We start from the raw sequence: 13,825 nt of genomic DNA, 5'->3' as shown, positions 1-13,825 counted from the left end.
TATCTGACCCATCACCATTTACTCTCAGTTAGCTCCTTTCAAGACTAAAACACCCAAATTTTTCCTCTTGATATCCGAGGTCAATCTCTTCTTCAAATCACCTCCAGGGTTTGAATGTTTTCCTTACACCTTAATGACCAGAAGTGACAAGGTATTAAGGTATGATCTGATTCAAGCACTGTACAGTTTAAGTATGACCGTCTTGCTGATCTTGCCAGACAACGTTAACACAAAATCAAGATGTTGGCAAGCTACAAAATAATAATAAGGAAGAAAAATAACTGATAAATTACATAGATTGAGAACGTCCAGTCTCTGGATTGTCGGTGACTGGACGTACGGCCCAAGGTGCCTGTTCGGACCCTGTGGAAGTCCCAATGCAGATCTGTGGGAATTGCCCAGGAAGTTTGAACTTCTGACAGGCAATCCCCTGCTCCCAGGGACTCTGTGAAAGTCTCCGACTCTGGGTTAGAGTCAGAGACTTTGGACAATTCCGCGGTACTTACCTGGATAGTTGATTTTCAAGAGAAAAAAAAGCTGCAGTCTGTTCGAGTCTTTCCTGATAGTTATAACCTCCCAGCTCTGATCTCATCCTTGTAAATATGATTTGAACCTCAATATCATTTGTGTAATATAGAGAGTAGAACAGTGCACCGTATAAACTGGCATACTAAATGTTACAGGCTACGAAGTTTAAAATGGTAGGGACTCATCCTTCTCTTTAAAAGCAGATGTTGTCGCTTAGAAAACTGAATCTTTTCAAAGTAATGGACCACAGGCTCAAACCGGCCACTGGGTATTTTAAGAGCTCAGAGTAAAGCACTTCATTCTCACTCGCACCAAACCTCGGTCACCCATCACCCCTGTGTGCGCTGACTAACACTGACAATGCCTCAAATTTTATAATTCTCACCCCAGTTTTTAGATTCCTCCATGCACACCCCCTCCCTATCTCTGGAACCTCTTACAGCGCTCCCCTCTGTAAACTGCATATTCTTAGGTCAAACAGATAGCTACACTTGCAGTGGACTAAACCTAGCCCCTCACATCGCGACCACTTTAGGTGTACAACAGAACAGATTTATTTTTGTAATTAGATGGGATTCATAAAATACAGAGCGTTAGACAGAACCTAGAGTTTAAGGCCAGAGAATTCTGCAGCCTGCCTCCCGCAGTTACAGTCTCCTAAAATAAGACTGGGAAACTGGGCAACATTGATGAGAGCAAATAATTCAACCACCTTAGGTCTCTGAGCTCCTCCAACATTGGCCTCTAGCCATCTCCGATTTTCATTGCTCCATTATTGGTAACTGTGCCTTCAGCTGCCTCAACTCCAGGCTCTGGAATTCCCTCCCTAAACCAGTCTGTCTGATTACCTCTCCTCCTTCAAGCTGTCCCTTAGAATCTACATCTTTTTGGTCATCTGTCCTAATACCTCCTTATGTGACTCGGTGTCAAATTTTGTCTGATAATGCTCCTGGAAGCACCTTTTCTACGTTAAAGGCACTACATACATACAAGTTGCTGCTCAAAGAGTCGGTGCTGAGGTAGAGCTGGGTGACGTCCACCTACTCATAAACCACCGAGGGGGCAGCATGTCGATGAGGAAATGAATGGGCCAAGGAAGGCACCATAGATAACGGTGCAGGAGTGGGAAGAGAAGCCATTGCAACGGGAGCTGAGGAGAAATTTGAAATCAAGCACGCTGAGGACTTACTCAGGCTCATGGAAGAGAGGAGAGTCGGTATTTTAGGGATGAGCTTGGGTCAGAACGTGGAGGTACGATATAAAATGAGGATCTTAAGGGAGAGGTGGGAGAGGTGCTCAAAGCAGGAAAGGACATCAGAGACTAAGTTGGTGATAAGGACCATATTGGTGGAGTCCCATGTGTTGGATGCAGTTTGCTGCTTTTATCTATAATGCGAGGCCGAGATTTGAATGTGTAGCTGACCCAGCAAAATATCTGCCCAACCTTGACACTGCTGTATTTGAAACGTGCAATAACTGGAGAAATCCGATACAACCAAAGGAGATAGATTTCATGTATTTAAGTGGCCTTTGACTTTGTTTTTTTTCTTTCTTTTGGCCTATATGTTTAAAAGAAACTCAATGAGACGTTTAGTAGATGGGAGGTATGGCATTATTTATTTATGAACTGAGTGTACTGTGGCTTACAGATCAAGGGATTGTCAGCTTTAAATTTAATTGAGACTGAAAGGATTATCTGCATGCCTGGAGCTGGGAGATTGTGTTAGCTTCCCACAGGCAGGCAGTCCTTTATAGCACAGCCCAGTGTCCTCCCCACCTTGAGAGCTGGATGTGGTACAGTCCATGGGTTATGCCCAGCAGTGATGTACTGGTGACAGGCTCTGTGTGAGTGTGTGTATGTGGGAGAGAGAGCAAGACAGAGAGATAGATTGCTGCTGAGAAGCTTGAAAGCCACGGTACAGCTCACCCTGTGATTTGTAACAGCTTTCAGCAGCCCATTGTACACAACAGCACAGTGCTTGGTATGACTCTGTTTAAAAGCAAGCGTCGCAACCAGAGACGTGAGTATTTCCATGTCATGCCATAGGCATTCGTTCTGCAGTGGAGATATTAAACTCAGCGATGGGGCTGCATGCTGGGCAATAGGCAGGGATACAATTACCTCTCCTTCTCTAGCTCCGTCTCCCTCACTCCCTCCCTCTCTCTCTCTCTTTCCTTTGCTCTCGCTTTCTCCCGCCCCTTCTCTCTTTCTCTCTCATTCTCCCACTGTCTCTTCACACAGTACTATATGGAGGTTGCAAAGGAGGAGTTGACTCACAAGTAAAGCAGCAGTGGAGGTTTGAGCAGAAAGTGCCAGTGTGTGTGTATATGTATATGTGTGTGTGTGTGTGTGTGCATGTATGTATGTGCGTAGTGTGTGTTTGTCTCTGTATGTGAGGTGCCTTGTAGATTTTACATTGTTGCACTACCCAGAGCTACAGAGAGCTATCAGGAAAGGTGTGTAATAGTTTTCCGGTTCACCGAACAATATCAAGGAGTAATCGATAAGTAAAGACATGCATACCTGGAACTTGTTTTTTGGGAAAGCTGCTTGCATGCTTCATGAGGAAAGTGTGCTACAAACGCTTGTACAGATACATCACCTTTTAACTTGAACATTCCAGGCAATGGGCATTGCAACTGGCAAGCACCTCAGAGTGCACAAGCTACAGAGGCAGGCAGAGGGTTCTGTCCTTTGTGATGACTCTTTAAAGGAGGGCTGCAGTGACAATAGATATTTTATCATTTCATTTTGTACAAAATTCCCTTGCATTTTCACAGGACAGACGCTGTCAAACAACTATTATAGAACAGTAACAGCAAAGCCATATCTGACATATGACATGGAGCACATCCTTACAGAGGTCTGTGTAGTATATATTGCACTGTCTATTAATCATTATTGAATCTGTGCGACATTTTAAGTGCTTCATGAGAGAGGAGCCAGTCGTATACAATGAACTACTTGGGAGTTCGGTAACTGGCTATGTAGGCTAAATTATAATTTATATGTATTTATTGGATTTATATATTTATTAATCTGGAATACATTGCCTGAAAAGTTGGTTGAAGCAAAGTCAGTAGTAACTTTCAAAGGGGAATTGGATAAATACTTTTAAGGGGAGATATTTTGCAAGACTACAGGGAAAGAGCAGTGTTATGAGACTAATTTTCAGAGAACCACCATGGACCAGATAGGCCAAATGTCCTCCTTTTGTCATTTATAATTCCACATAGTGAAGGTATAAGGTATAGAATGTGTAGTATATTTATGTATGAACATAACAGAATGACATGTAAGGAAAAAACCAGCAATTCCATTGAGCCTGCTCCACACTGTGATGACTAGATACAATAAAATCTTTATTATCCGGCATGCGCGGGGAATGGATGGTACCCATTAATCAAAAATGCCACTTAATGGAGAGTTCCATTTAAAGATGGAATACAGTGCAATACTTGTAGCACGAACTAATATGCAAATACTCAGGAAGTAAAGAACAGTATTCTTTTTAATTCTAATCTTCAATAGTACATGAAAACATAAATCAAAGTTTAAGATAATACATTGCTCAGGTACAGGTCCCGGAAAACTTCATAATTGCTTCCAGTTGTTAAGGCAACTGGAATTAGGGGAACATCAGAAATTCTGGTGAGTAGAGAATTCTGGTTGGTAGACTGCTGGATAACACTGTACTCTCCCCCTATCCCCAACAGCATGGGAGAGGCAAAAAGTCCAGAGGCTGTAAATAGAAATTGAATGATCCTCTGCTCCCAGTGTGTGAGGTATGGTCTCTCTCTCCCTGGGAGTGCAGTTCCCAATTCAATTACAAAGGTGTAATGCTGGTCCCCTGTCCTTCCATTGAACAAGGCTCCTCCCAGTGCAGGATTACTGTATAATCACAGTTGGCGATGTATAGTTTGTGTGCACTGTAAAATGTATGGTATATATTTTCACCATTCATTTCCAAACTCAAAGTTGTTCCCCCAGTAGCTCAGTCATGTGAATTCCCTTCCCAACATGGTACTGACTCTCAATGACCAGAACATCATGGATTCAACCTCATGCCTGTGCTTCGGTTAGTTATTCTCAGATGGGCCAGCACTGGAGGTTTTCTGATAGGCATCTGTGATGCTGGGATTGAGGCGGGATGGGGGTCAGCGGTGTAATCAGCTACAGTCTGTCATTCTCTGTCAATCAGTGATTTCCCCCCTCCCCCATTCCGAAGCCCGAGACGTTCATAAAGGACAGGATCTGGCTGAGCTGTGATGCCTCCACAGCTGAATAGCCTACTGACGCTCACCTTCTGGATTCACATGTGAGAACTGGCTACTGACGCGTGTGAAGCTGTAGTCCCACAAGGGTCAGTGCTAGGAGATAGGTGTAGTCAATAGAATGCAGTGTATTCTAGGATGCAATCCACAAAGCTCCATGATACTATTGGGAAAAAGAACAGGGAGTTCTCTTGATGTGATAGCCAACATTCCTCCCTCAGTCAGTACAGCCAAAAACAGATTAACTGGTCATCTACCTTACAAAGCTATAGTGACTGCACTTCTGAATCATTTATTGTATGAGAAGCTTCACTGAGGCAATGGTGAGGTGCTGTTCAAATGCAAACTCAGTATACCTTCCCTTATCAGTATCAGTATACTTCAGTATCAGTATACCTCCCCTATCCCCAGCACCTTCTCATTCCATCTCACCCTCAATAGTTGCAAAGGCACTTTATGACAGTCATGGACTTGAGCAGATACCATAGGTTGACACTTCAGTGCAACATTTTGGCAGTCTCCAGACTTTGTCAGTACGTTAGTTTATGTTCTTGCCGAGAGCCTGCATAGACACAATGGGCTGAATGGCCTCCTTCTGTGCTGTAACCATTCTATGATTCATTCTATGACTGGGATCTGTGGGAGTGGGGGTCCAGGGAGTATACACAATCCCCAGAATGTGTCAGTATTCACAGGGGCTATCGCCCCTTCCTCTTCTCCTCTCCCACTGCCTTTCTCCCTCTCCAGTGTCTGCTGGCGTTGGGTGTGATCCCTCTCTGTGAGTGCATACTCGCAAGGCTAACCCCTTTAATGTTTTAGGGAGCAACCAGCTCACAATACTGTGTTAAGTAAGGCTGTGATTCAATTGATCATTCTTGCTGACGCTTTAGCTTTGATGCCATGGTTTATGAGGCACACTTCATTGAATTAATGCTTCAAACTCACTGCCAGGCATCTATTATCCTCCATGAGACCCATAGATCAAAGCGTTCTCAGTTCCTACACACAGATGCATCTCTCCCTCGCCTGTACAAAACACTTCCATTTACCTGATTGCTTTGTGTTCTTTTCCTTGTCGGCTCTTTCCTTTCCCCTCTCCTCGGTGTAGCTCCAAGCAGTCCTTTGGCCCTTTGCCCTATTCACCATTCTCTGTGTTGACATCCCAGCCATTAGTGTCAGTGAGCAGTGTGACCACGGCAGGTGACGCAGCTGTGCCCAATCCCACTCCAACTAGACATTTGCGCACCTATACTTCCAGTAGGGCTCAGAAAGAGGCCATTCAGCCCGTCAAACCAGTTTCGCTTTTCAATTAGATCGTGCTGATTTGTACCTCAACACCATTTAGCCTGCCTTGCTTTCATATCCCCTGCATCACAAAAAATTATCAATCTTAATTTTCAATTGATCCCCGGCTTCAACAGTTTCTTGGAGGGTTCCACTACCCTTTGAAGAAATACTTCATGAGATCACCCCTGAAAGGCCCAGCTCTAATTTGAAGGTTATGTCTCCTTGTCCTGTACTCCCCACCTGAGGATACACCTAGTCACTCTAACAAACATCTCAATTAGATGACCCGTTAATCTCCTATACTCAAGGGAATAAGCCTAATCTGTGCAACCTGCCCTCTTAATTTAACTCTTCTGACAATCATTCTGCTGAACCTGAACAGTGATTAAGGTATTCCGCTCTGACCCATGCTGTTCTGAGGGGAATTGTAGCTCCAACCGCAGACTGAGATTGGCAAACTCATCACAGATCAAGGATCAAATCCAGAACTTTACTTTATAAAATCAGATATTCATTAAGGGAAGCAAACAAATTGCCCTTGATTCAGATTGTAGGGGCTGAATAATGCAGGGTGAGGGGTGGGGGCAGACAGCTTGCCTAACCCCCCCAGAAGCAAAGTCGGCTCCACGCCGACCCGCCATAACCCGCTGCAGGGTGGCTAAACGAGGCCTAAGCAGGACTTCTGCCTCTCACTGGGGAGGAAGTCTCGCCCTCTGGAGCTGTTGGCCAATCCAATTGGCCGACGACTCCATCAGTCCTGGCGCCACCAAGACAGTGTCAGTGGCAGTTGCCGGGACGGCAGGAGAAGAAGTAAAAAGGCCCGTGGGTCCCCGGAGCAGGTAAGTCCAGGGTCTTGGGCAGGGTGGGTTTAGGTAGATCAGGGGTTTAAGGCTGTGGGCGGGTCGGAAGAATGGGGGAGTTCGATCTTAGGTGAGGCGGTGCCCTCCGATCGGCAAAGGGCAACCCCCTCTGAAGAACAACCACCCCCGCCCCCATTCCTTCCCACCCTTTGAAGAAATTTTTTTTTAATTGGGCTGCCCACTCCCCCACTCCTGCACTGCTGCCTATACCAAATGTTTTATGGTGTGGGGGGAGTGTATTATCAGGGTCAATTAGGTTTATAACAAGCCTAATTGATCCTTGATTACTTATCTGAATATGGTGGGCAGGCTGCTGCTTTTGACACCTGCCCACCCACCCGTTTTATGGGGGTGAGGTCGGGGGTTGGCGAAAGGTGGTGGGGTGGGCTCATAAGCTGCCACCATTCTTCCTTTATAATTAGGCTCCAGCAATGACCCGCAAATGACCTTCCCCTTTGACTTCTCTTCCACTCACCAACTATTCCCTGCACGAAGAGGCAGCACAGCTAGTGGCTGGTGTTTATCTCTCTTCCCCAGACTCTGCAGCCAACCTGCTGCCAATGCCTGGCTCTCGTCTTGCCACTTCCCTCGTCCCCCACCCTTGAACAAATGCCCCTGTCCCCACCGACAGCCCCCCAAAGGCAGCTTCGCTGCTATCAGCTGTTTGCTTAGTTGAACCACAGCTACAGCACCAGAGGATCCTGAGTGGGGCTGACCATACCCTCCCACCTCCCTGTACCCTCCCTCCCCCCACCTCCAGCACACCCCACCCACCCCATCTTTCCAGGGACAGTGTTCAGATGAGTTAATGTGTCCTTAGGACAAACACTAGGTGGAATTTCCTGGAAAAACTCAGCAGGTCTGGCAGCATCGGCGGAGAAGAAATCAGTTAACGTTCCGAGCCTTCATGGCCCTTCTCGAAACGTTAACTGATTTCTTCTCCGCCGATGCTGCCAGACCTGCTGAGTTTTTCCAGGTAATTCTGTTTTTGTTTTGGATTTCCAGCATCCGCAGTAGCTTTTAGCTTTTTGTTTTTATAACTGGGTGGAATTTTCTGGCTCCTCCTGCCAACGGGATCTTCTGGTCCCACTGAAGTCAACGGAGATTTGAATGACTTGCCGCATCCGCTGCAAGGGGAACCTGCCGAGGTGGAGCCAGAAAATCCCGGCCAATGTCTCTGGAAGAGTCCCTTGTTCATGAAACTCATCCGCAAATAGAGCCATGCTCATTGGTCCACTGAAATGTCAATTTTCATCATGCCTCAGATCTTCTAGACCAATCAGAGTGTGGCTTTCATTTATCAGGTTGATGCACTCCTGGGACTGGATTTACTTTGGGGATCAGCAGGTTGTAAAGATCGGATCAAATCATTTTTCTCTAAATGATTCAGCTCTAATTCTCTGAAACATCCTGAAACAGCGGGTGTTTCACACGCTAGATGGAAATCTGTCATAATCCCCATGTTAGCCAATATTATAAACAGTTCTGTCTTGTCAGATGTTGTTCCTCTCTCCTTTAGATATGCCGTCATCACCCCTCTCCTCAAAAAAACAACCCTTGACCCCACTGTCCTTGCAAACTGACACCCCATCTCCAACCTCCCTCTCCAGAGTCCTGAATGTGTTTTTGCTTCCCAAATCCGTTCTCATCTTTCTTGGAACTCCATGTTTGAATCCCTCCAATCAGGTTTCCATCCCTGCCGCAGTACTGAAACAGCTCTTTTCAAAGTCACAGCTGACATCCTGTGTGACGATGACAAAAGTAAACTATCACTCACTGTCCTCCTTGACTTGCCTGCAGCCTTTGACACAGTCGACCACACCATCCTCCTCCAACAGCTCTCCATTGTTGTCCAGTTGGGTGGGACTGCTCTCACTTGGTTCCATTCTTATCTATCTAATTGTAGCCAGAGAATCACTTGCAATGACTTCTCCCCACTCCCGTACCTCTAGTGTCCCCCAAGGATCTACCCTTGGCCACTTCCTATTTCTCATCTACGTGCTGCCACTGAGCATTAGCATCTGAAGGCACGGGGTTAGTTTACACGTGTACACTGATGTCATCCAATTCTACCTCAACACCACTTTTCCACTGTTGCCAAATTATCAGACTGCTTATCTAACATCCCGTACTGGATGAGCAGAAATTTCCTCCAAATAATTATTGGGAAGACTGACACTATTGTTTTTGTTTCCCACTCCAAACTCTACCGACTCTGTCCCTCTCCCTGAAAAAAGTCTGAGATTAAGCCAGTCTGTTCTTAACCTTGGTGTCATGTGGCCTCCGATGAGCTTACAACCTCATACTCATGCCATCACTAAGACCAAAACAGCTCCGTAACATCATATGGCTTCACCCTGTCTCAGCTGATCTGCTGCTGAGGCCCTCATTCCTGCCTTCATTACCTCTAAACTTGACTATTCCAGTACACTCCTGGCTTGTCTCCTATCTTCTACCCTAAGTAAAGTTGACGTCATCCAGGACTTTACTGCTTCTGCCTTAACTTGCAGCAAGTCCTGTTCCCCTATCACCCCTCAGCTTGATAACGTACATTAGCCGCTGGTTAAGCAACATCTTAATTGATTTTAAAATTCTCATCCTTGTTTTCAAATCCCTCCATATCCTCTACCCTATTTCTGTAACCTCCTCCAACCTCACAAACCTCCAAGCTATATGTGCTCCTCGAATTCTGGCCTCTTGTGCATCCCTGATTTTAATCGTTCAACCATTGGTGGCCATGTCTTCAATTGCTTTGGTCCTAAGCTCAGGACTACCCTCCCAACACCTCTCTGCTTCTGCACCTTGCTTTCATCCTTGAAGACACAGCTTAAAAGCTAACACTTTGACCAAGCCTTTGGTCATCTGACCCAATATCTTCTTATTTGACTTGGTGCCATATTTTATTTTATAATGATCGTGTGAAGTACCTCAGGACATTCTATTGTGTTAAAGGCACTGTATAAATATAAGATATTGTTGTTTGGGACAGATTTAAAAATTAGCAATTAAAAGCAAGAGTATTGAGGGGCTGAGTATAAATGTTGCAGCACTATTGCAGTTGCTATAGTTACGACACTGACTGATAAGTGTATGACATAGGACAGAAGCAAGATTCAAGATTTGGTATAAAGTGAAAATGGCGCCGACAAGAAAACATAATTGCTGCTTAATGACCAGCTTCAGATGGATCTTCCATGTTGTCAGTGGAAATGAAACATCTGTATTATCTTCAGTAGACCAGTCAGTATTTTCCATTTTGAGGGGAGGCAGGACATCTATAAAAGAACACAAAGGTTCTTGCAGCACATGCTAGCTCAAGATCTGTTACCAATTTTTTTTTGTTTGCAAAGTTGAGCCAACACAGATTAGGCTGTATAGGGAGTAGGTACAGAAAGCTGACCTTTCTGAACAGTGTTACTTCACTTGTGTGATGTCACATCCATGGAAATTATTGGTGGATCATCCACCACCTTCAAAGTTCACTCCCTTCTCTACCGACGCACAGTAGCAGCAGTGTGTACCATCTACAAGATGCACTGCAGCAACTCGCCAAGGCTTCTTCGGCAGCACCTTCCAAACCCACAATCTCTACCATCTAGAAGGACAAGGGCAGCAGACTCATGGAAACACCACCAACTGCAAGTTCCAGTCTAAGCCACTCACCATCCTGACTTGGAAATATATCGCCGTTCCTTCACTGTCGCTGGGTCAAAAACCTGGAACTCCCTCCCTAACAGCACTGTGGGTGTACCTATAGCAAATGGACTGCAGCGGTTCAAGAAGGCAGCACACCACAATTGCCTTCTCAAGGGCAACTAGAGATGGTCAATAAATGCTGGCCTTGTCAATGACCGCCATATCCCATGAATGATTTAAAAAAGTTATTGCCTCACCATATACAGACTGTATATTGGCAACTAGCTCCTCACTGCATCGTTAAATCTAGTATTGATAAAGTTGTCGATTCAGATTAGCATGCCATTTTCTAAAACCCGATATTGGACTCAAGTGAGTTTGTTTTGCTCTATTTATGTTTCTCTGCTTTATATTTGTCGTGATTAGTGACCAGAGGAAAATATACCTGAAGAATAAGGGGAGAGGATGCCAGTGTTGTAAGAGTGATTTACCTTTAGATATATTTAGTGTCTGTTTTATAAATGTGGTAGGATATGATATTTTCTAGTATCAGTGACATCTCACGGTTGAGTGTCAGTATTGTTTCATTCCTGTATCCTTATCGTCATCATTTGCCCAATTTGAATACTTGGATCTATGGCTCAATCTAACAGTAGTAAATTGCAGCGCCTCAATGTGCCCATGTTGGACTGCTTCTTTTCAATGAATTTCTCTAATGGGCACCCCATGTTCAGTATTCACATCCGAGAGACAGGAAATGTGACACTTCCACTTGGAATAACAATTGTCAGCATCACACACTCCCAGACCAGGTATTTTGGACAAGTTAAATGCCACAAATGTGAGAACAGTACTCTCTCTGTTGTGTGAGATCCTCTCTCCTTATGATCCTTCCAGACTTGAGGCTCTTAATTCCTAGTGGCAGCTCATGCTCAGTTTGGGCAGGTTTATGGAGCCTGGATTGAGATGGTCCGGAGTCGCCAACAGAAGGAGGAGGCTTTCATTCCAACAGTCTGTATTGTACTGAAACGCATGAGCCAGTAACACCTTCACCCACTGTGCCATTCTGTACCCCCAGGAAAGCAGTGCCCCAAAGTACTGGCTGATCAGTTACTCTTCCTGTGACAGCCACCTCCAGTTCTCCATGGTTAAATACTAGTCACCCAATTCTCACGCTGTTATCATATGAAACTGATGGTCAGGAGTAGAGAAGCTGATCAACCAAGTCTGCCTCACACTCATGGGGCTGCATTTTACATTTGCAAATCGGGCAGCCTGCCACCCCCCACACGAAAGTAATATAGGGCGTGATGAAGCCGGGTTGGCAATACAATGTTATCATTCCAATCTCCCAAATTACAGAAGGCGAGCGCACACACGGAAATTAGCAACCTGTCCGCTATTTTGAAATCATTAATTAATTAATTGTTGACAGCCCAATCATCTGCAATTTTTTGTGGGAGTGTTTTACGCCAGCTGTGACGAGGCAGCACAAAGAAGGAAGAAGGGGCCTGCTACAAGGACCATGAATGGAGCAGCCGATTCTGCTGGTGTGGCAGCATCTGTATGGTTTTTTTTTTGCAAGTCATTATGTATCTTTTTTGAGCCTTCAATAAAAATGAACAATAGTTCTGAGAGCAGGGGCCTTTAAACTTGCATCTGTGACAGACTTCCAGTTCACGGCATTACCCCTCTACTGCATGCCCAGCCTACAGTCCTGATTGGGTGTGGAGCCCCCCTTTGCATCTCTGGTGGGCTTCCTTCCCTCTGGACAACTCCCTAGCTGGGTTGGATGAGCTGAGACTGCAGGGATGGGAGCGAGCAGGCCACTTAGTTTCCATCCAGCCTCACTCACCCTGTCGAAAAATGTAAAATGAGGGCGTGTGCCCCGTGACGGTACACACCTCCTGTCCACCTTTGCTAACCAAGCCATGTAATCTCCTTGGTGACGCAAGACACAAAGGCAAATTCCAGTGCCATAAAGGAATATAAAGGCCTGAATTTTACACTCCCCCGCCAGCGAATATTTAGGTTGTGGTTGTGGGGGGTGGGTGGGGGGAGTGTGAATTTGAAGGGGTTCCCACCCGCCCTGACCACGCAGTGAATTTACGCTTGGGGCGGGAAAAGCCTTAGATGTGAAGCCCGGTCTTGCCCCAACTGAGGTGGGAAATGGTCCTTAAGTGGACAGTAATGGACCAGCAGCTCTCAAAGGTGGGACTTCCTCCCGAGTGAGGGGCGAAAGTCCTGCCTGCAGCCAAGTGATGCTCATTCGAGCATGAAACGGCTGTGAGGCACTCGGCGTTGGCGGGGATGTGTTTCCCACCAACTCTTCAGATGGCGGGAAGCTCAGGCCCCGTCACCTGAAAAAGTCAGGCTTTGCTGTGGAAAATTTGTCCTCGACCTCCCTCAGGCAATCGAACTTAGTGCAGGAGATCATTATTTATACCTGACTCCTGTTAGTTTATGTATTTATTCCTAGTTCACTCTCACTTACAGTTGGCTCAGTGGACAGATCTAATAACTGAGGCCAGCTGGCAGTTATGCACCCAAACTTGATTCTTTATGGCTGCTTTAATAGCTTTTCTCACAGTTAAAAAGCAAATAATATGCGATAGCTCCATGTGCCGCCATATTGTTGTAGCTTGTTGGGGGAGATTATAGAAGTAAGGTAGTGGTTTATTTTCTCCTAGGGCATTCTCAGATAATAATAAATAATAATAAGTTTCCACATTTTAGCAAATGCATTTGCTCCGAGCATTGGTTCCAAGTGACGAGGTCAAACAGCAGTGGCTCCGACAGCAGCAAACTTCCAGCTCTTGAGGCCGTTGGTGGGCATTCAGGCTGATGGAGGAGGTGGTGAAGAGGTAGCATTTCAAGGTCTTTAGGGCAGTGCTCCTGATCCCTCCCTCCCTCTTCCTCTCGCTGTTATTCACACCAGAGTCCCCAGTCCCAAAATCCTAGCCGCTCGGGTGATTTCCCACAGCAACTGCAGGCTCTCCTTTATTTAGCTACTGGACCGTTTGCAGCGAGACTGTTATCGGACCAATTTGTTGAAGGTTTAAACGAGCAGCTAGTTTCTCCATGGAACCAGGTGAGGGCTTCCAGCAGCACGCCTGCTGTTAACCAAAATTACTACAAGGAGAATTTTGTTTTTCTACTGTTGCTGTTTCTTACGCATAATTTGGTTCAGGGGGGGTAAATTGCTTCTGCAATCTTCCCTCTTGAACAATTTGCTCTCA

At 45.6% G+C, this 13,825-nt stretch overlaps 1 protein-coding gene and 1 long non-coding RNA gene across 3 annotated transcripts in view; one reads left to right on the top strand and one right to left on the bottom strand.

Moving 5' to 3' along the window:
• The window catches only part of LOC144681873 (RNA-binding Raly-like protein), a 1,117,315-nt gene that overhangs the window by 640,648 nt on the left and 462,842 nt on the right, over positions 1-13,825 (top strand). Inside the window, exon 1 of one of the 2 annotated variants that reach the window (XM_078543977.1) lies at positions 2,362-2,549. The exons of the other annotated variant lie outside the window; for it this stretch is intronic. Coding sequence (XP_078400103.1) covers positions 2,513-2,549 — 37 coding nt within the window. The 5' untranslated portion in view covers positions 2,362-2,512. Of the gene's footprint in view, positions 1-2,361; positions 2,550-13,825 lie in introns of those variants that run through there. 2 annotated transcript variants of the gene reach the window in all.
• LOC144681874 (uncharacterized) overlaps positions 1-13,825 on the bottom strand; it is a 371,446-nt gene that overhangs the window by 49,233 nt on the left and 308,388 nt on the right. The window lies entirely within an intron of this gene.

The sequence above is a fragment of the Cetorhinus maximus genome, chromosome 6 (genome assembly GCF_964194155.1).
Source record: "Cetorhinus maximus chromosome 6, sCetMax3.hap1.1, whole genome shotgun sequence".
NCBI lineage: Eukaryota > Metazoa > Chordata > Chondrichthyes > Lamniformes > Cetorhinidae > Cetorhinus > Cetorhinus maximus.
The sequence above is the reverse complement of the archived record's forward strand: the minus strand, read 5'-3'. Positions and strand labels throughout refer to the sequence as shown.